The 23,879-nt window shown below is 37.7% G+C and overlaps 1 protein-coding gene across 2 annotated transcripts; it reads left to right on the top strand.

The window, feature by feature from the left end:
* The first annotated feature begins 2,477 nt into the window (after positions 1–2,477).
* On the top strand, positions 2,478–23,879 carry fbln5 (fibulin 5). 2 transcript variants are annotated; one of them, XM_048205416.1, is made up of 12 exons: positions 2,478–2,899; positions 2,998–3,257; positions 4,804–4,858; positions 5,116–5,164; positions 5,253–5,573; positions 18,739–18,861; positions 19,071–19,187; positions 19,330–19,446; positions 19,610–19,732; positions 21,856–21,982; positions 22,110–22,305; positions 23,010–23,879. In XM_048205416.1, the coding sequence occupies exons 2-12, from the start codon at positions 3,214–3,216 to the stop codon at positions 23,169–23,171; spliced, it is 1,434 nt and encodes a 477-aa protein (XP_048061373.1). In that variant the 5' UTR covers positions 2,478–2,899; positions 2,998–3,213; the 3' UTR covers positions 23,172–23,879. The 2 variants fall into 2 exon arrangements, with proteins under 2 accessions (XP_048061373.1, XP_048061372.1); XM_048205415.1 differs by having other exon boundaries at positions 2,478–3,257.

Below are 23,879 nucleotides of genomic sequence, written 5' to 3'. Positions count from 1 at the left end.
TTTATATTTTTAAAAACTTTAAATATGAGAGAAGAACAAAACCCTAAACTCAGTTAACACATTTATCTGACAAAATTATTTCGCAAAAAAAAAAAATTTTACTATGCAAAAAAATCATAGAAAAACAAAAAGCTCACATGAAAAAGCAAGCACAGATAGACTACAACATAGTCAATAATATTTTGTTGTTTCTCTCGTTTTTGCATGCGTTCATAATTTCTTTGTATGAGAGCCAGGCCATGTGTCACAAATAAAACGGTTGACTCCAAGCACAACTATGCAATCTGCAAACATTTCTTTAATAAATAATATTTGAATAAAGGGCGAAGATGCCAATTTTCCTAGGCCAGACATCACTTTTGGCCACTGTACATAAACTACCATTGAAAAGTTTTTTTTTTTTTAAAGAACTTGATACTTTTATTCAGCAAGGATGCTTTAAATTTATCAAAAGTGACAGTAAAGACTTTCTATTTTAAAATAAGTTCTATTTCAAATAAATGTTCCAAATGAATCCAGAAACAAATGGTTTCCACAAAAACATTAATCAGCACAACAGTTTCTAACTCTGATATTAAAGGGATAGTTCACCCAAAAATGAAAATTTGATGTTTATTTGCTCACCCCCAGGGGCATCCAAGATGTAGGTGACTTTGTTTCTTCAGTAGAACACAAATAATGATTTTTAACTCCAACCGTTGCCGTCTGTCAGTCAAATAATGGGAACTCGAACAATAAGAGTCAAAAAAACATGCACATACAAATCCAAATTAAACCATGCGGCTTGTGACGACACATTGATGTCCTAAGACACGAACCGATCGGTTTGTGGGAGAAACCGAACAGTATTTATATCATTTTTTACCTCTAATACACCATTACATCCAACTGCGTTCAGCACTCGCTTAGTGAGGTCTGATCACGCTCTGACAACGACAGTGATGTCTCACGCATAGACTTCAATGAGTGCTAGACATCACTGCCGTTGTCATTAGTGCAATTAATGATTTGACACTGTTATCATGGTGTATTACTGCTATTTTATACAAACATACACTATGTAAACAATTACTATGCTGTAATGGCACATTTGAATTGTAAAAAATAACTGTGGTGCTCTGAAGCAAATCCGTTGCACTAGATGGTGGAAACACTTTTAAGGTGTTGGATATAGTAAATGTAAGCAGGTGTCAGATTTTAATGTGAACGCTGCTCACACAGCACTCACAAAGCCAGACAAAATAACCCTGCCCTCACCAGGGAACACCTGCTTCAGCCTCCCACATTCCTTGCAGCCATTTTTCCCGCTGTTAGATTGTGTACACTTGAACTGTCATAACTCTGCTGTCTGTTTTATCAGCGTCAGATCAAGTCTAAACCTTTTTTATATCTCAAGATCTCCACCCAAATGGGCTTTTGCCTAGAGGGTGTGTTAATCTGGCAGGCTTTGATCACCCAGAGCCTGAAAATATTTGTATTTCAGAGTCTAATGAATGTCTGAGTCATTAAAGAAATGTTCAGTAACATCACTGATGCATTCAGTGGCTTGCTGAACTATTAGCTGATGTAACTCTCGAAAAACTTTTCCTCTTCATGCACACTGTAAGCCTACTGCCCAAGTTTACTGTTGACACTGAACAGTTGAGTTTTAGTTATTTTGAGTGACTGGGGCAGTGATGTGACCATTGACTCCATCTTCTTTCCTTTATCCATGCCAAAAGATCTCTGATACAGTGTCTCGGTCTCCCAGCAGTCTTCCCTGCTGAATTCGGTCCACATCTGGCTTGCTAGATGCTGCCAAACCTACTCTAAACCCAATTAATCAATAGACAAAAGCAAAAGCAAAGCTAGTTGATATAAAAGGATACAATAAAAACAAAGTTTGACTGTATGTGCAGCCTTCCAGTCAAGTGTGTGGGCCGAGTGTGTTAATAGCTCAAAGGTTAGTAGTACAAGGTTATTTCAGCATATTTACACTGGGCAATAGCTAATAAGATGCAGGTCAAGGTGACACTTACTGTGGTTATGGTCTGCTGTCCAACCACTGGGCTGCAGTCAACTTTTTAAATCATTTTTTCTTTAACTAACACAGTTAAAGGTCATTTATGTTTTTGTTAATTAAAAACTTTTTTGTGATATAGGCTGTTTTTGGTAATAAATGCCATTTTTGATGTGTACATTTTTTATATTTACAAGTGAAAAATAATTATACTTATCGACGTGCAGCTACTACTTGACGCACCGGCAAGCGCGAGAGCAGCCTACTGTTGCTATGGTTACTTACTACGTCCATTCGTTAGCATTTATTTGATATAAATACGCGCTCTGTCTTTGACTAACTTTTGTGTGTGTGTGTGTGTGTGTGTGTGTGTGTGTGTGTGTGTGTGTGTGTGTGTGTGTGTGTGTGTGGGGCGAACTTTTTACTTCTATTTGTTAAAGACCCCCACCCTTTGTTTTGACTTCCTTTGGTCCAAAATATGTTGCTCTGACACCGTTTTACACTCCTTAGTCGAACTGTAAAACCATAAGAGTTTTACTTCGTTAAAAAAACTATTGTTTTACTTTACTAGTAGCCTGAACGACTCTATTTAATAGTTAATATGGTTGATGGGGTCCGCCTGACGTGATGACTCGACACCAGTACGTAGGCTACAGTAGCTCTCTCTAAATTTAAGAAGGCTGGTGAGCCTCACAAGTTAATTATGCGTAATTTTATTAGATTCTTTGCTCGGTTTTCCTCATCGCCGTCTTCCTTCTCCTCATTTTGAGTCTGTGGCGGCTCCCTGTGCGCGCTTTCGTTCCAAAGGGGGCTGTCTGTCTTTGATGGGATCCAGCTGTTGGCCAAGTGCTCTGGGGGCCCGTTTATTTGCATTGCTAAACAATCCGTGGAGTGGTTCGAGTACGGAGAAATACAGCAAGTTTTCTATTTTTTATATAGTAAGACCCTCCTCTTACTATTGGTCAATGTTCTCACACGTTCTTGCCTTTGGTCGACAGGGCGGCCGCAGCGGGTGACCAAAGCCAAGTGTCTCGACATTCAAGTGAACGCGCGTACGCGGAGGGGGCGTTTTGGGTACTCCGTTTTGCGCATTGGGTCCTGCGAGCCCGTAAAGGTAGTAAAACCACAAAGATCAACTCTTTTCCTATTGCGAGGAGTTTACGGGTTGGTGGTGTGACGTTCTTTCCAAGGGAACCACAAGGATTCACATAAACATGTTATTTGAACTACGTGGCTTGAGTTGGTCGACCAACAAAAGGTGAGTTTAATTAGTCAGCTGGTGCTTATGGCAAGCCGCTTTAGCATACATTACTTACAACTTATGCCACTTATTTATGATTTGCTAAGTAATCCTATATTGACTATCTTTTCACTGACTGTTCATTTGATAGCCCACTAGTGTGACTTATCTCTTCAGCTGGTCAATAGTACTTGTTCATTTGCTAAGTCACCATTCTAGTAGTGACAAGTAAATATTCCATTGTTACTGGTGACAAGTTGCTAATTGCCATTGGGGATTTGTAGTTAATTTCTTAGTACTAGTAACTATTCCAGTTGTTGTTACAAATGATCTATTCTAGTTTATTTATTATAGACTAGTATTGGTTGCACTTTATTTTTACAGTATATGCACTTTTGTGTAAGAAAGTACTGGGTAATATGTGACCCTGGACCACAAAACCAGTCATAAGGGTCTTTTTTTTTTAAAGTTGAGATTTATGCATCATCTGAAAGTTGAATAAATAAACAAATAAGCAGTGATGTGTGGTTTGTTATGATAGGACTATATTTGGCAGAGATACAACTATTTGAAAATCTGGAATCTGAGGGTGTTCCAAAAAATCTAAATATTGAGAAATTCGCCTTTAAAGTTGTCCAAATGAAGTCCTTAGCAATGCACATCCACTCACAAAAATACATTTTTGATATATTTACGGTAGGAAATTTACAAATGATCTTCATGGAACATGATCTTTACTTAATATTCTAATCATTTTTGGCATAAAATAAAATTGATAATTTTGACCCATACAGTGAATTGTTGGCAATTGCTACAAATATACCTGTGTGACTTATGACTGGTTTTGTGGTCCAGGGTCACATATAAAGTAACTACACGGGTTAAGGTTAGGTTTAGGGGTTGTACCTAGTTATTACCCAGTTATTATAAAATAAGTACATAGTATGCACATGGTGAACAGGACTGTAAAATAAAGTAGCTACCCTGGTATCCATACCAATTGTTACTAGTAACATCCAACTAGTTACAATTGCATTTTGTGTGTCATACTGTATGTACTGACTAGTCAGAATGGCTACTTTATAATTCAATTCAAAATCTTACTAGTATAATTAAAAATATTACTAGTAATATTACTATTAACATTATCACTATCAGGATGGTAACTAGTAGCAAATAAGTGCTAGTCTGTAATGAACATGTAGCCTATTAGTGACTAACTGAATATATACTAGTCATTGTTGAAGTAAGTACTAGTATCTAATAAACAAGAAGGCTCTACTAGTGACAAATTGAACAGATATTAGTCATTGTTGTATTACAGTAACAAAACAGATAGATATTTGTAATGATTAAATGTTATTGTGCTTTGTCATAGTGCTTCACAAGAATATGTGAACCATGGTAATAAGATGGTAAAATGATCCAACTTAGTGAGTGTTTGTAAATATTCTTGGTTTTGGGTGACCATTTAGTGCTTATATCAGTAAATGAACCCTTTAAGAATTTTAATGTTTTTTGTTTTCAAAATGATTTACTGAGATATTTTGTTTTTTATTTGTAGAATGTTGTCAGTTTTAATATGTATCATATGCTGCATTCACTCTGGGAAAAGTCAGGTAAGTGTTTTTTTGTTTGTTTTGTTTTTTTCAAACTTGCCATTGTTTGATGTCTGTCATAATAAGAGTGTCTCACTTGTTCTTTTTTGATTAGTTTGGCTTTTTTGCTTTTACAGTGCTGTTGTACATCTGTAATATACATAAACATATGATAGCAATGCCAAACTTCTTCAGAAATCCTTCATGCTGCACAGAATGAACTCTATAAAATGTTGTTTATCTAATGGATTGATTATGAAATCCCTATTTCTCTCCAGTCATGCACAGATGGATTTACTTATGACCGCCGTGCCAGACAGTGTATCGGTTAGTGGATGTCATGATATTAATATGTTCATCAAGAACTTGTATTTCAAATACAGCTGTTAACATCATTTCTCACATATACTTTCAGACGTTGATGAATGTCGGACACTGCCAGACCCATGTCGGGGTGACATGCAGTGCGTAAATCAGAACGGTGGATACCTGTGCATCCCCCGTGGACTCTACTCCCAATCTTATGCCCGCAACAGCCCACGCTCCTACCCCGAGTCTTCCTATCCTGAAGAGTCCTACCCTGACAGATCGCTGGGATATTCTGAACCGTTCATTCCTAATGGTCCTCCTGTGGGAGCAGGCCCTGGTCCAGGCCCCGGCCCAAGCTACCCAATAGTGAGCCGGTCCACTCCCTGCCTTCTCGGATATACGCTTGGTGCTGATGGCACTTGTGTTGGTAAGTTTGCCTAATGGTCCTATACATTTCTGTGTCCTGTACAACCTTGTTGATCACGGAGGTGTTTGTTAAAGACAGTACCAGAAAAGGTTGTAGGTGCAAACTCACAAGATTTGAACACATGCCTGGCTTTTCTTTAAAAATTGTCATTGTCATTTAAAAAATGTTTTAATAGCTTTGTACAGAAATATATATGCATGGGCAATTACTATCCTTAAAAATGTAATTTAATACTTTAGATCAAAAGGCTTTTGAGGTCATAAGAAACAGAAATTCAGTCAGTCAAGTATATACAATTTTTGGCTGGTAGCGTAAATGACCATATATGATATATTTTGCCATATATTACTCAGGAGATGCAGCCAATGCAATAATATATGTCAACTAATGATATATTTATTTGTTATATAAGAAAGAGATGGTGACTAGTACAAAAGAAAAATGGTATCTAATAGCATCTAGTATCTAATGAACATGTACTAGTCATTAACTGAATAGAAACTACTATTATCTAATTACAGTACTAGTATCTAATGAACAAGAAGGCCCTACTAGTGACAGCTGGAATATATATTAGTCACTATTGGATTATTTACTAGAAATTAAGAATGAGTAACAAAACAGATACTAGTTAGTTTTAAATGGGACCTATTATGCCCCTTTTTACAAGATGTAATATAAGTCGTTAAGTTTCAGCTCAAAATACCCCACAGATCATTTATTATACCATGTTGTAAATGCCCATTTTTGAGTGCAAGGAAAAACATGCTGTTTTCGTGCATGTATCTTTAAATGCAAATCAGCTGCTGTTATCCACCTCGCTTTCCAGAAGAGGGCGGAGCCTGTACAGCTTTTGCCTCGGATGCTCTGCCAAAAGTAACAAAACATGTGTTTGGTTTTGATTATCATCTCTATCGCGGTCACTCTCACAACATTGCAGTTCTGCATCATCATGAAAATTTATTATCTGCATGTGTTTTGAAGCCATATCAGTGTAAACTTCTGATATATGGTTTTCTGAGCACATGCACACAGAAAGCTGGCTGTCAGATGGCGCTTCCCGTCAGTATTAAACTAAGTTCTCTTTCACATGTTATTGCACTTAAACTGTCAAACACACAAGGATATGTCAAAAACACACAAAGTTCACATAATCACAGTTGGTTATGTCTGTGAACATAAAGTAAAAGAAATCACGTGTGTATATTAGATCTGTGTATTAAAGTGAAAGCAGTGTAAGTACCTACTGCTATATATGCTGTTAATATGAATCAAACAACAAAGGAAAAACATAAAATCATTCACTGCTCTCTTTAATAACTTAGTAGCTTTAACGCTGCTGTTAAATGCACTGGCAAGGAGATAAAAATGGTGGACTGTGTACAGCACGCTGAGGGCGGGGACTGTGCTAATAGTCCGTCTGCAGTCCGTGGGCGGGGCCTAGGCATTTTGTGACCTCAAAAAAGGTAGATTCTGCAAACGACTTGTTATGAGACACTGCTTATGATTTATGAGGATTAAAAAAAGGAGTGGGTGGATTTGTACCATTATAGGGTGGTTTTGTACACACACTGCCGACACACATTTATGTTCAAACACCATGTAAAAGGGAATTTTGCATAATAGGTCCCCTTTAAATGTTATCATGTCTTGCATTGTGCTTTATCATGTGCAAATAATTGATTTACATTTTTTTTTTTTAAAGTACCAAATTCAAGTTTAGTGCCCAAGAAGAACTTCATACATTCTGGCATATGTAAAGCCAGTTCTTTATAATGCATAACACAAGCTAAGAAGACTCTTTGAGACATGGTCAGTACTCACTGTGGGGTCACATCAGGTTGTGGTCTTATGTTTACTTCATTTTCTGCAATGGACCATGGGTCTTCTCGCTTTGAAATGAAGCAAAGACTCAGTTCTGTGCTGGACTGTAATTTAGTAATGGCTGCGGTGGGCTGAGTGGCATCTTAAAGACTTCAGCAGAATGAATCTTGTAATTTGGACTGGATCAGACATTAGTGTGGAACCACAAAATACCGTGGAACCTCAGAACAAACTACATCTTGTGAAGAGGCAGGAAGACACACAGGTCCTGGCATTCAGCCCTGCGCACTGATCCAACTTTACAAATACAATGAAACGGTTTTTGAGTTTCTTATTCACTGTCGTAAATCATCAGTTTGCAACCGGCTCTATGTGGTCTGCTTCTGTTGAAGTTGTTGAGCTGAATGTGGTGTCGATGATATCTCCTATGTTTTATTGCTTCCATCTAGATGGGTGTTATATATTGTGTTGTTGGAGTCTTTATGTGTGTCAGCATGTTGACCTATTTCACGTGCCGTTTGATAAATGGTAGCACAAATAACTGTGCGCTCTATTTTTTCGATATGGTCTGCGGATTTGTCTCGAGTTGGTGCCAGTCTTTGCAGTTAATGCATTCTCCAGTCTTCTCTTACTCTTCTGCAGAAACACAGAGTGATAGATTTGTTACCTTTTGAGCCCAAGACAGTCGTGTTATAAAGAAGACAGATGCACAGATGCGCTCATGAATGCGCTTTTTCAAACACACACACATGTCCTGACCTGGGAAATACTTGGATTTAGTAATGAAGATGAATGTTATGTCCTGTTCCAGATTTTGGACACAGAAAGGTCTTGTAGAAACAGCATGTTAAGCTTGGATAAATCGTGAAAAATCGTAAATACAAACCATTGCGGTTTCTCGGGATCTGAGGTCATCGGTTGTTGTATGAAATCTGTCATTGACCAGCTGTGCGACTTGTAAGCTTCCTTTGTACAGTGTGCGTTCAGTATTTATGTATGTTATGGGATGCTGTTATGGAAGAGAAACTGTACAGGAAGTGTGTTAAACCATTCCATCATTCATCCTACAGGTATTGCTGTGGTGTTGTGTGTTTGTAAAAACAAGGGAATGCCCTCTCCCTGCCAGTGGCGCTAAGATGTGGTGGACCAAATCAGTCAACCCTGTCAGTACCTGAAATGTGTCCATCATAACTTCATTCAGTCCTGAGTTGAGCCTCTGTACTTATAAACCCATGCAAACTTCTGAAAGACAGTTCAGTTCAGGTGAAACTTGAGAAAATAAGATCTAAGGCTCACTTATGATTCTGGAATGTGAATGCTTTGCATCAAAATTCAAGAGCTTAAATGATCTTATTCTAGGTGGGAACTTGAAACGGTTCCCAAATGTTGATTTGTCAAGTTGAAACTTGCCCGTTCAGGCTGTGGGACTGTAACTGGTGTCTGTCAGCAAATGGAGAGTAGCTCTAGTACTGCAGACTAATTAATGTGTTTTAGCTTAGTGGGACGTCTGGAAATTGTGGTATGATGTCATTATTAGTACTGAGTCACTGAACGTAACTGTACTGTAACTTAACTGTAATGATATTTTTTTTTAATATACAGTACACCATTGAAAAGTTTGGGGTTGGTAAGATTTTGCTTTTTTGTTTTTGAAAGAAGTCACTTATTCTCAACAAGGCTGCATTTATTTGATCAAAAATACAGTAAAAACAATAATACTGTGAAATACTTTTGTAAATTTTAATATATTTTAAAATGTATTCCTTAGCTGAATTACTCCAGTCTTCAGTGTCACATGATCCTTCAGAAATCATTCTAATATGCTGATTTGGTGCTCAAGAAACATTTCTTACTTTAATCATCATTGAAAACATTGTTCTTGAAAAACTGTGAGAAACTTTTTTTTCCAGGATTCTTTGAGAATTAGAATCTTTTGTATCTCTTTTGTAAATCTTTTGTAATTATAAATGTTTACTGTCATTTTTGATCTATTTAATGGATCCTTACTGAAAAAGTATTACATTTTTACTGACCCCAAACTGTAAAGATTTTATTAATTTACTCATATCAACCATGCATTTTGTACTTTGTGTGACGTTATTGTAGAATGGTTTAAGCTCTTAAGATCTTAAGACAGAGTTGCTGGAGATATTTCTGATTCTACAGGTAAAGTTGGTTATTTTCAAATGCTCACATGCTAATGGTACTTTCTGCTGTTGGTTTACTGTATTTTCCTTTGTAAGGCCCGTCTAATGGGTCCAATGACGGTTTCCCACAGGACGGGGAAGGTTAACGCGTGTATGCCTTTTCAGCGCCTCTGAATGTTCACTTAATTTCACTCGTTTAATCTGACTCCAATTTCAAATGATTATTACTCTTAGGTTGTGTTTCCAATTAGAAATTAATCATTTGTTATGTATTAATTTAGATATTCGATTATTCTGATTACCTTATAGCTTCAATTATTTCGTTCACTGCAGTCCCGGTATCGCTTTAGAAGAGTTACTTCGGCCGATTTGAGCACTCTTCCCGGACACAAACTCGTCAGTCTGACCTTAAACATTGGATGCAGGGTAAATATCTACCTTTAAGTCGGTCGCGCTCTGCTTACTCGTAACAAAAAGCATAGTTTTTATATATTTACGAAAACTGCAACTTATTTAAGGCAGTGATAGTCAGAAATCGAAATGGATTTAATTGACGTGCCCCATGCTCCATCTATTAAACCTTTCGTATGAACAATCCTGAACACAGATTTGAGGTAATACCTTCGCTTTGATCTACTAAAAATAATGGATTAAGAATAATACAGAATCAACCAAATATAACCTTTTATTTGTCAAGTAAAAATATAGGATGCCAATTACATTACAATTAGACAATTAAAGCCAATTCAGAAATGTTAAATGCATAACATCGATTACTCAAAGAAATGCATATATACACAGGGATGGGTGAATGTCCTCAGACATTCACCCATCTCTGCGGGGGCCTGCAGAAGATCCCCCCTGACTGCTTTGCTTTTTACCTTATATACAGACCAGAACAAAGAGTTGTAAATGTTTATTACACCAACACCTGTTTTGGGGGAGAGGAGAAGAGAGACACCACCCAAAAAGGGGACAGAATTTTCCTTAGTTTTCAATCTTCTTCATAACACCAGTGACTGCTGTGAAATTGAGACCATTTACCAATTCGCACTGAGACCTTTAAAATGGTACCAAACATGAAAAGGGAAAAACAATAAATACACAAGTTACATTATATGTTTTGAATAACTTTCAGTCAGGGGGAAGGGAAGGTGTGTTTGTTTGTGTGTGTGTGGTGGGGGAGGTATTGTCCTTTTGGGGCAAGGCGTTGCCAGTGCCTTTGCCTTTGATATCTTCTTCCCTAGGCAAGTTTTATTGCTTTATTGCAGGAAGCATGATCTCAGTTTCCGTTTAGCAGGAAAATCACGCCTTACAGATGGCCCCTGGTCCCTTGGGGCAAATTCAATGAGTCCCTGAGGGGCCAATTTTGAACACTTTTGAACATTTCCTGCTTCCAGAGTGTCCATAGGCTGTCACCTGAAATAACAACATTAAGGCAGGTTGAACATTAAGATGAAAGTACTGCAGGATGCATCTCTGTGACACACAGTCCCTTTAGTTGTGTACTGTGTTGATTGGATGCTGTAGCAGCTGTCTGTGATCCTCTTGGTCAGGTTTGCTTCCACCTGCACTTGGCTGTGGTGGTATTCTGACTGTAGAATGACTGGTTGTACCAAGTCTGTTGTGCTGGTCAGCACGAGCAGAACGTGTCAGGAAAGTCTCATTGCACTTTTCGGAAACACCTGTATCCGCCCCAGGTTTAATTGATCCTGTGAGAAATCCTCGGTTACCTTTAAGTAGAAGGTTTGGTTTGCCGGGCAGGTCAAATCTCCATGGGTGAAGGATTCATTCCACTGATGATGCTCCATTGCGTGCAGGACACCTGAACAACTTCTGAGTGACCATTCAATACTTGAACACTGATGAATTTGGTGTTATTGTAAGATGAGGAAAAGGGTTGTTGGAGAAACAGAATAACACAAAATAACACATGATGAACATATCAAAAGTGCGAATGGTAAACAAGGTCTCTCTTTCGTCCTATCTTTAGTGAGCAGGTCTCATTTAATCACCAGATTCTTCACTATCATATATGATAGTGGAATTTAGACTTGGTCTGGATGAGTTAAAGGTAAGTAGCAAAGAGTCTAAATAACAGGTATATTTACCAGTGGTATGCATAATTAAATATATCACATACTTAAACATGGAAATACACAATTTCATAATTACAATTATAAAACTGTCTATAATAGTTGTTTTAACTGTGCATCCTTAATGCAAAACTAAGGTTTCATTCAAGTCAATTAGAGAATGGAATTTACAGAAACAGAGATTTAAAATCTTTTGTTTAGTTTTTTCAACCATCATCTGTGCATTTGATGTACAGGCTAAGTCACACTCAAGAATAGAGGTCTAGGAATTGAGTAACTGATTTGCAGAAATGTCTGCATTTCATTTCTAGCTGTTTAGTTCAATTTGTCATTAGTCATATGTTGGAAACTAGGGGGCCCTCCTAGTTTGCAACAATGCCAAGGACTGAGAAAGACCAGTTACATTACTGAATAGGTCTCATTTAGATTTGTAATTTGTAATTGGAATGATCAGAAATTCTATTAATTGATGTGTGACTAAAGCCATGCACATGTCCTGCATATTACAGTGCTTCCATTATACCTCAAATTTGACACAGTTAAAAAAGAAAAGAAATTATGACAATAATTTCCCTTGTCCTATATGTATGAAGGTGAATGATATGTTAGGTTTGCCTTATGTGAATAATTTTAGCCTAGATAGTCTTATATGATCTATTCCAGGTAGAGATGTTGTGAGTTTGTAGTGTGTGTTCTGTATGTTTGTGTAGAAGATGGGTGGTGTCTATCTACCATAATTGTGTTGCATAATTTAGTTCCAGTTCTACACTGGGAGGCCATGTCTCTATTAGTGTCATGAGATGTGGATGGCCCCATGAAGTTTCTACACCCCCATCTCCTGCGTGTAAAGTTGTGTATTATGGCCCTTAAAATGGCAGCTGTCAATCCTGAAAAGGAAACAAACACACAGGGAAAACAGTTTATCTTGAACCTTCAAACAAATTATGTTAAGGTAGATGGTGCCATCTTAATTTTTCTTGAATTGGTTTTATCCAGACACTTGTTGCAAATGGCTTTAATCTGTTAAGATTGTATGCCATTAGAAGAAAATTTGTTTTAGATTACAGAGACATAGATCATTATTATGATTTTGCTTCTGCAAAGAAAAGGCCAGATAAAACTGAATGTTATTGGTCAGATCTGACTGCTGGTGTTAAGCATTGTCAGAGAATCTTACACCTTGAGTTGCTATCACAGCTGTGCTTACACAGTCTGTTGTGTTGTGAGTTTTGTCACACCCGGCTCTCCTGGGGGAATCTCACACTTATCAGATCTGTGATTAGGACACCAGATCACCTTTTGTGGTGTTGTGCTGTTTGTTTAGCAATCGGTATTTATGGGGTCATTCAAATACTTGACCATTTGGACCTCTGTGGTCTGTAAAGACAGAAGAGTTTCTGCTAGATATTAACATTTCACACAACTTTAATTACATTTCCAGTAAAATAACTTCCCTGATCAGATCCCATACATGATCTAGCGCTCCCAGAGAGGAGTTTGCTAACACTTGTCCACTTTGTTTGTGGTTTTGTTGCAAAAGAAAATCAAAACTTATACTTCCTCTTGTCACTGGGTTACAGATCAATAGAATTTGAATTTTTTGATTCATGTTTTGATCTTGAATGGATTTAGCCTATTCAAGATATGACAATCGGGTTGATTGTTTTAGTTAATAAATACTGGTCATTGTAATTTTTCTCATTAAAGATTCTTGCACAGATAGAAGATAAAGAAGTTCTTTCCCATTAATTTTATTTATTCCTTCCATTTTTCTTAATTTATTTAATGCAATTGTGAAGCACATTGTAGCCTTTTGGCGATTCTATGCTCCTGTGCATGGTTTAACTGCAGCTATATGGAAGATAGCTGAGTGTTCCATTTAGGAGACAAACAAATTTAACACAGACACACATGTTGTACTATTTCAGTACTAGTTATTCCAACTTACACAAGACACATGGTCTAAAATGCATAGCATCTAACCTCAAACCTAAGTGTGTCAACGCATCACTTACAGTAAGGCAGTCATGTGTTTTAAAGAATAAATTCAACTAGTCTAGGTGCACATGTAGCACAAACAACTAGAATGTGTGTTCTGTGAGAACAATGTGTCTAACACAATTACAAATTTGAATCCTTCCATTGATTCCTCATAATTCTCTCAGCACTAATAGTGCTCCCAACTTCTGTCTCCATTCTGGTTCCATCTTACTACATTCTAATTCCTTCTGCTCCTCTCCAAAATCCTCTCTTCTACCACACCATTGCTTGAATCATCATGAGATTAAAGGCCATCCCTGGCCATCATAATATAATATATATCATGATGTGATCATAATATAAATTATATTATATTAAAATAATATACATTAAAAATAATTCTATTTGCTGGTATCAAGAGGGTCTTGGCTGAGTCATTTTCCCAGAGAGTGACTTGTCACCTCTTTTAGAAGGCATTTGGCCCTGCAGCTACAACTGTGATGGCATTGCATTGTGTTCACAGCAACAGGCTAAACTGGAAACAGTTATAGACTTTGATGCTGTGAATGTTGGGTCAAATCATCTGCTCAACTTTAAGATTTTTGTGACTACAATATAGAATTGGACACAATTTTCTTATTTTTTGGGTCTAAGATGTTATCAATTACACTCTTCTGAGAATCTATTTGGATGTGAAAAGAAAGGTCGGACAAACACAGGTTTGATTGAGCACAAAGATTAATTTTTGGTCTGTTTGTTTTTTCAGTCTCTTTTGGGGCACTGAACAACATACAAGAGTGCAGTAATTATTATTTCTCTGAACTGAGACCAGAATTTTTAATTCTGAACTTAACCAGTGCTGTTTACACCATTTATGACCTCAGTCGTAAACCTTCTTAGCACCTCTTGAACAATTCCAAAGTATGGTAATTCATCTTATTCTTTGGTTAAATTCCTTTTATGAAAAAGACAAGCTAAGCATGTCCTCTGAATGGGTGAAACCCTCAGGCTTGGTTGCAAGCCTCTCAGTGACATCATTTTATCATTATATACATTAGTTTTAACATTTAATGTTTTCCCAATTGCAGTCTCTAGGACTTCTGCATGGCAGCAGTTCTCCAGGACTGAGACAGAATTATGCCCAAATCTTTTTCTTTGGAAAACTTTTAGTTTCACAACATTGCTTTGTCCAGCTTTACATTTTCACACACAAAGAATTCCAGTGAGATATTTTCTCCCTTGTTATCTTTTGGTTTATCCAATCACAAGATTTTTTCACAATGTGACCATTTGCTTATTTTCAGTGTTGCAACGTTGTTGCAGCAAGGCAAATAAACATGTAGCTCTTTACCTCAGAAATTAGGTTTTTTAATTTACAGCCCTCTGCTGAATACCAGAATAAAATTTGGATGATGTTATTCCAATTTAAGGTTAACCTCCTGTTGCTTAAGCAAACAAGGAGATCTTTAAAGTTAAAGCAAGGGATATCATTTCTCATCTACTCTGCTGCTATCATGTCCCTGATAACGTGGTTGTCTAATTCTCCAGCCCCACCGGATTTCGGTCTCCGGTCTTAAATCTATGGGTATGCCGACCCATTCTACGAATGTGTAGGATGCAGCTATCTTTCCCTTAACACTTCTAAAAGGCAAATAAGAATGGACTTACCACAGCTGAAGAAAGAGAAGATGATCAAGCCTCTTACTTGTTGCAAATCCCAATTTTCCACTGAAAAGACACTCGCCAACAGGATATGGGAGATCACGGAGGGAACGTCACCACTTTGTAAGGCCCGTCTAATGGGTCCAATGACGGTTTCCCACAGGACGGGGAAGGTTAACGCGTGTATGCCTTTTCAGCGCCTCTGAATGTTCACTTAATTTCACTCGTTTAATCTGACTCCAATTTCAAATGATTATTACTCTTAGGTTGTGTTTCCAATTAGAAATTAATCATTTGTTATGTATTAATTTAGATATTCGATTATTCTGATTACCTTATAGCTTCAATTATTTCGTTCACTGCAGTCCCGGTATCGCTTTAGAAGAGTTACTTCGGCCGATTTGAGCACTCTTCCCGGACACAAACTCGTCAGTCTGACCTTAAACATTGGATGCAGGGTAAATATCTACCTTTAAGTCGGTCGCGCTCTGCTTACTCGTAACAAAAAGCATAGTTTTTATATATTTACGAAAACTGCAACTTATTTAAGGCAGTGATAGTCAGAAATCGAAATGGATTTAATTGACGTGCCCCATGCTCCATCTATTAAACCTTTCGTATGAACAATCCTGAACACAGATTTGAGGTAATACCTTCGCTTTGATCTACTAAAAATAATGGATTAAGAATAATACAGAATCAACCAAATATAACCTTTTATTTGTCAAGTAAGAATATAGGATGCCAATTACATTACAATTAGACAATTAAAGCCAATTCAGAAATGTTAAATGCATAACATCGATTACTCAAAGAAATGCATATATACACAGGGATGGGTGAATGTCCTCAGACATTCACCCATCTCTGCGGGGGCCTGCAGAAGATCCCCCCTGACTGCTTTGCTTTTTACCTTATATACAGACCAGAACAAAGAGTTGTAAATGTTTATTACACCAACACCTGTTTTGGGGGAGAGGAGAAGAGAGACACCACCCAAAAAGGGGACAGAATTTTCCTTAGTTTTCAATCTTCTTCATAACACCAGTGACTGCTGTGAAATTGAGACCATTTACCAATTCGCACTGAGACCTTTAAAATGGTACCAAACATGAAAAGGGAAAAACAATAAATACACAAGTTACATTATATGTTTTGAATAACTTTCAGTCAGGGGGAAGGGAAGGTGTGTTTGTTTGTGTGTGTGTGGTGGGGGAGGTATTGTCCTTTTGGGGCAAGGCGTTGCCAGTGCCTTTGCCTTTGATATCTTCTTCCCTAGGCAAGTTTTATTGCTTTATTGCAGGAAGCATGATCTCAGTTTCCGTTTAGCAGGAAAATCACGCCTTACACCTTTTTAAAAAAGACTCTTCTTGTGGCTGACTTCGTGCACTAGACATTCCACACAAAATGCAATTATTACCTTGCTGTACACCGCACATTAGTATAATGACTCTAGCTAATTCACATATGCTGTGTGAAGCGTTGCTTGACCGGGCTGCTTGAACTATTGCAGTGGTGGATTGTAAATGCCTTTGATATAATTTAAACAACCAGTGTGTGGCAACAGATCACTGGCATTAAATCTCTGGAATGAAGAGGTGCATATAGAAGCAAGAGCTTTGAGTTGGTGCCAGATTCTTGGGTCCTGGATTGACCTCAACCTGTTTGTTCATGTTAATCATCTACAAGTTTTCCATGCCTGAAAAGTTTAGACTTGCATGTTTCTTTTTTGTTTAATTGTTTGGCTTTAATTTTTACAAGCATGTCCTAACTTATGAGTATGAATTCTAACACCCGTCATTCAAACGATTCTACAATTTCCCCACCCTCTTCTGTGTTTGTTATATATTTTTGCTAATTTGATTTTGCTTTCACCTACAATTTAGAGTGTTATGGATTCACTTTAACACATTTTAGCAAGTGTAAATCTATTTCATAGAATTGCACAGATTTTCCAAATACAATTAAAGTCTTCAGATTTTCCCCCTGGGTTTACTTTTAAGGGATTGGATATCTCCGATGTGAAGATTAGATTTAATGACCTCAACAACATCTGTTATTTGGACCCCTTGTTAAGTTTAAAGAATTATACCGTAGTAAACTTGTTAAAGGTGCAGTTAAAGTCTTGACTCGCATGAATGATATCATCCGCCGACAAATAATATCATTGATCTCTTTTCCTTTTTTACATGCAGGCATGTTTATCTCTCTTTCATTTACACAACATGTCTTTCCTTTGACCCTCATTTAAGTCTTTTTTACTGTTCCCAGATCAGATCTGATCCCAAAAATGCTTTCATTCCCAGAATGCCCCAGATCCTTTTACCTCAGATCAGATGTGTGTGATTGTACACATGTAATCCAGATGCTCTCCTTCGCTTTCTGGGATCCAGCTGGGCCTGAGCGGGTTTTCTGTCTCATGTGGCCTGCATCTCTGCTATCAGACCTGGCTGTATTGAATCCACCTCATAATAATGCTTTCTGATACGTATTACCAACAAGCTATGTAATTGTTAAGGATCTGAGCTGCTAACGCAAAGTTTCAATTCCAGGTAGATGTAATGCAAAACATATGACTGCCTTTGTGATTTCTGCACAGTAAGGCACTTTTGTTGAAATGTCAAATGCAAGTGAATGGGTCATTTAAAACTCATTTAAAATTAGGCACTGAAGAAGGTCATGTTGTGACCAAAACATTTGCTGTTCCTCAATAAAGCTGTGTTCTTTTTCTCTTGCATTTGCTTTTATGTTGTTCCTTTTTAACCTTCATAGTGTACAGGCCTTTTTGCAACTTTTGCCTATTTGAATTTTTGTGGCTTATGCACCTAGACTTTTTGGACTGTTCAGGCTTTGTGAAGTAACATATTATGGAATTTCAGCTCGGTTTGCCAGGATCCATTGCATCATTCTACCCATATAGTAACAGTGGGACTGTTGGCAGCTTTGACCAAAGAAACTATAATTATCTGGCTTTCACACGGTCCCCTACCCCCCGACTCCATCATGCCCTCATCACTTTCATAGTAACATTTGCTTTCTTTTAAAATATGTGACTTCATGGTCTGAGAACCAAGGGTGCTTTTTCGGGTATTTAAGGCATATAATGCCCTCATAAGGACTTGTGCTGATAATGAGCTAGTGAGAGTGGAACGAGGAGATATGAATTCCAGTTTTGGAAATGTGTTGTGTAAGACTAGTTATTTTCGTAAGATGTGATAGTCAGGTAAAATTTATGAGGTCAGGGATGGAGTTTGAGTTGTAACAGACCTGCTAAGTGTGAAGTAAAGTAAAGATCTGTCCACATAGGGCAAGTTATCAGTAAGACAGATTAATACAACGTCATAAATCAGAAGAGCTCATTGTACAGATGGATTGTTTCAGGTGAGTTGATAAAGTGGTCAGCTGGGGAAAAGCACAAGTGAACTGAACTGACAATGGCTTTCTTTTATTTTTTAGATGTCGATGAATGCGAGACAGAGTCACACCAGTGTAACCCGACTCAGGTGTGTATAAATACAGCCGGTGGATATACCTGCTCATGTACTGAGGGCTATTGGCTGGTGGGTGGACAGTGCCAAGGTAAGATTACATTGATAATAACAAGAAACGGTAGTGTACATTATAAATCAAGTTACTTGTTTAACAGTTTGATTATATGACAAATCAGTTATTTCATTAGTTACATAATGCAATAATTCAGTTGTTCTTATTTGACCCTAAACAATCTCTTAATTCAGTTGTCACTGTTGTTTTGTGTATTTAGTGCTCTCTGACTCACCTTTCTTTAGACATTGATGAGTGTCGCTATGGTTACTGCCAGCAGCTATGCGCTAACGTCCCTGGCTCATATTCCTGCTCCTGTAGTCCGGGATTCCTTCTTAATACAGATAGTAGGACATGCCAAGGTGAACACATACACTTGAACATTACTTGTATTGTTTTGATCATTACAGTTTAGGTTAAAGTAAAGTTGTTATTCAATAAAAATCTTGAGATATGCCATCTTCTTCCATCCTTCCTTCATTCTTCCTTTTTCTCTGTCACCAGATGTGGACGAGTGTGAGACAAACCCTTGCACTCACGGCTGTTTGAACACATACGGCTCATTCATGTGCACCTGTGACGAGGGGTTCGAGCTCGCCTCTGATGGGACCACCTGCAACGGTAAACAGGGGAGAAGAGATGATTGGAAAGGAGGAAAATAGGGAACAGAAAACAGGACAGTCCAGTTTAGAGGTTTTAGAGATAGGTTTAGGATGCGTGTTGCTTATATTTGTATGTGTGAGTTGTGTGTAATGTGTTTACCTTCATCAATACCTGTTCTTAGATCTGGACGAGTGCAGTTTCTCAGACTTCCTTTGTCAGCACACGTGTGTGAACACGCCAGGATCATTCTCCTGTGTGTGTCCGCCAGGATATTATGTGTATGAGGATGGAAGGAGCTGTGAAGGTATCAGTACATATTTATATTATGTGCTTCTTCTCTGTGCATATTTTTATAAATGTTTGTTTGGCCTTCTAGGTGCATCTGGGGGAAATATTTATCACTTTAAACCAACAAAATGAAAATGTCTTCATGTTTTTATGACAAGCGCAGTTTTGCAAACAAACACACACACACACGTTTGTTTTTGTGAATTGTGGGGACATTCCATAGGCGTAATGGTTTTTATACTGTACAAACCGTATTTTCTATCCCCCTACACCTAAACCTACCCATCACAGAAAACTGTGCACATTTTTACTTTCTCAAAAAAACTCGTTCTGTATGATTTATATACCCACAGATCAGGCATAACATTATGACCACCTTCCTAATATTGTGTTGGTTCTCCTTTTGCTGCCAAAACAGCCCTGACCCGTCGAGGAATGGACTCCACTAGATCCCTGAAGGTGTGCTGTGGTATCTGCACCAAGATCCTTGAAGTCCTGTAAGTTGTGAGGTGGGGCCACTGTGAATCGGACTTGTTTGTTCAGCACATCCCACAGACGCTCGATTGGATTGAGATCTGGGGAATTTGGAGGCCAATTCAACACCTCAAACTCGCTGTTTTGCTCCTCAAACCATTCCTGAACCATTTTTGCTTTGTGGTCACAGCCACCATTTCCATGAAAGGGTGTACAAAGGGTGGTACATGTCAAAGTAACATCCACATGGATGGCAGGACCCAAGGTTTCCCAGCAGAACATTGCCCAAAGCATCACACTGCCTCCACCAGCTTGCCTTCTTCCCATAGTGCATCCTGATGCCATGTGTTCCCCAGGTAAGCGATGCACACGCACCCGGCCATCCACGTGATGTTAAAGAAAACATGATTCATCAGACCAGACCACCTTCTTCCATTGCTCGTGGTCCAGTTCTGCTACTCACATGCCCCCAAGTGACGCTTTCAGCGGTGGACAGGGGTCAGAATGGGCACCCTGACTGGTCTGCGGCTATACAGCCCCATATGCAACAAACTGCGATGCACTGTGTATTCTGACACCTTTCTATCAGAACCAGCATTAACTTCTTGAGAAATTTGAGCTACAGCATCTCGTCTGTTGGATCGGACCACACTGGCCTGCCTTCGCTCCCCTCGTGCATCAATGAGCCTTGGCCGCCCATGACCCTGTCGCCGGTTCACCACTGTTCCTTCCTTGGACCACTTTTGATAGATACTGACCACTGCAGACCGGGAACACCCCACAAGAGCTGCAGTTTTGGAGATCACAATTTGGCCCTTGTCAAACTCGCTTAAATCCTTACGCTTGCCCATTTTTCCTCCTTCTAACACATCAACTTTGAGAACAAAATGTTCACTTGCTGCCTAATATATCCCACCCACTAACAGGTGCTGTGATGAAGAGATAATCAGTGTTATTTACTTCACCTGTCAGTGGTCATAATGATATGCCTGATCGGGGTGTGTGTGTGTGTGTGTGTGTGTATGTGTATATATATATATATATATATATATATATATATATATATATATATATATATATATATATATATATATATATATATATATATATATATATATATATATGTGTGTGTGTGAGTGTGTATATATATATATATATATATATATGTGTGTGTGTGTATGTATATATATATATATATATATATATATATATATATATATATATATATATATATATATATATATATATATATATATATATATATATATATATATATATATATGTGTGTGTGTGTATATATATATATATATATATATATATATATATATATATATATATATGTGTGTGTATATATAAATATATATATATATATATGTGTGTATATAAAATGAAAAAATATTGAAAAAATAAAATAAAAATAATAATAATAATAAAAAAATAATAATATAAAATGAAAAAATATTATGAAAAATACATTCACGGCCAGTAAGTCATACTTATGGCTACATTTTCTCAGTTCATCCACCACTGGCATTAGCGAGTTAGAATATTTAATATCTACTGCACCATTTAGCTTCCTTTACATTGATTGTTTGTTGTTACAGTTGCTGCTGTTAATGATGAACATGATGATAACCTGACTCTGTTGTGTGTTTGATTTTGAAGATCTCAATGAATGTGAGTCTGGTAACAACACCTGTACAACAGCACAAGTGTGTTTCAATTTCCAGGGAGGTTACACATGTCTGGATCCTCTCAGATGTGATCCACCTTACATAGAGCTCAGTGACAAGTGAGTTCATGAATGCTGGCAGTAGACAACTTGTTTACTGTAGTTAAAGCATGAAGTCAGTCATTTGACTTATTGGTTTATTGTTGAACAGGTGTGACATATTGTTACATTTCTCTTTCTCTCTCAGTCAGTGCATGTGTTCTGCGGAGAATCCTGCATGTCGGGAAAGACCCTTTACTATCCTGTACAGGCATATGGATTTGTCTTCTGGCCGCAGTGTTCCTGCCGATATTTTTCAAATGCAGGCCACCACACGTTACCCTGGAGCATTTTACATCTTTCAGATCAAGTCTGGCAATCAGGGGCGAGAGTTTTACATGCGGGTGAGTGAGTGGGCTTCTGTCTATATATCCAACGCTATCTCACGACCAATTCATAATGTATTTTACGAGGTGGCTAATTCGTACAATGATATATGATTTGTCTAAACCCCAGTGATTGGTTTCCAAAAAAATATTAAGCAACACAACTGTTTTCACCACTGGTAATAATAAAAAAATGTTTCTTGAGCACCAAAATCAGCATATTAGAATGATTTCTGAAGGATCATGTGACACTGAAGACTGGAGTAATGATGCTGTGAAATATTATTACAATTGTTATAATTGTAATAATATTTCACAATATTACCGTTTTTACTGTGTTTCTGATCAAATGAATGCAGTGTTGGTGAGTATAAGAGAAGTTTTCTTTCAAAAACATTAAAAATTCTTACCAACCTCAAACTTTTGAAGAGTAGCGTATATATAAAGGTGACCACTTGAGGGAGCTGAAGGATTTCTGTGAAACTTTCTGTCAGAATTACTCTGGAGCCAAACCACAAAGTCTTTATTGGTCTTATATATCCCTTAATGAATAAGCTGATGAAATTGTTGGAAGAATTCATCTGTGAAGAGAAAGAATGTCAAAACCAGCATTCATTTATAAAACATGAATTATTTACTGTTATTTCAACGCCTGTCCTGTGAAATAAAATAAAAAAAACTTCTTATTTTTTAATTTGACTTTTTCTTTCTCTTCACCACAGCAAACCAGTAATATCAGTGCAACTTTGGTTCTGGCCCGGCCCATTAAAGGACCAAAGACCGTCGTTCTAGACCTAGAGATGGTTACCGTTAATAACGTCATCAACTTCCGAGGCAGTTCAATCATCCGCCTCACAATATTTGTCTCCGAACATCCATTCTGAGGCTTTACAAATGAACCTCTGACCTCTCACCTCTTCATGGCCCCATACCTCCATCATGGACTTCCTGTTACTGCACTACCCTTCAGGCAGCTGCATTTCTTCATTTTTTTTGTTCTGTGGTCCTGGACTCTCATGTGGTCATCGCCCTCTCTGTCTGCTCTCTTGTGGGCGGAGCTTGTGTTGATCTTTGATATTTCATAATGCAGGTTTTTAATTAGGCTGCCTGGCTGTCGCAGTCACACAAATGTACCCGTAAACAGAAGAATATTTATGTTGTGTTTCTTTGGTCTCATTTGTTTGTGTTTCCCATTGTGCTTTTTCTTCCTCCAATTGCATTTTTGTTTTAAAGCTGGATTTGTTTGTTGATACTTTTAGTGGCACTTGTGTCACATTGTCTCAATGTGAATGTGAGTTTTTGAGTGCCACTCTAATTTGTTCTTGACCTTTGAATACCCCAAGCAATGAGAGAGCTGCTAGGCTTGCACATGCTACAAAATCACGTTTTTAAAAATCTTCTAAATAACTCAGACAGGAGTCTGCAGTGCATCTTCAACACCCGTTAGCCAGGAAAGTCTAAGAAAAAGTCATTGGTTTGGCTCAGAATTTCTTATCATTTGCATCTGTGCAGAATTTCCTGTGTATCTGTTTTTTATTTGACAGGTAAAGAGAGCCTGGTCAATCAATAAACAAAAATTTGATGACCTGAAA

The sequence above is a fragment of the Megalobrama amblycephala genome, linkage group LG10 (assembly GCF_018812025.1).
Source record: "Megalobrama amblycephala isolate DHTTF-2021 linkage group LG10, ASM1881202v1, whole genome shotgun sequence".
Lineage (NCBI taxonomy): Eukaryota > Metazoa > Chordata > Actinopteri > Cypriniformes > Xenocyprididae > Megalobrama > Megalobrama amblycephala.
This window is presented reverse-complemented; position numbering and strand designations above follow the sequence as displayed.

Bases quoted from the DNA above. Each gene is read 5' to 3' on its own strand.
- fbln5 (XM_048205416.1), top strand. From the start codon at position 3,214: ATGTTATTTGAACTACGTGGCTTGAGTTGGTCGACCAACAAAAG. The intron at 5,165-5,252 runs GTTAGTGGATGT...ATATACTTTCAG, and splicing joins CCGTGCCAGACAGTGTATCG to ACGTTGATGAATGTCGGACA. The intron at 18,862-19,070 runs GTAAGATTACAT...ACCTTTCTTTAG, and splicing joins GGTGGGTGGACAGTGCCAAG to ACATTGATGAGTGTCGCTAT.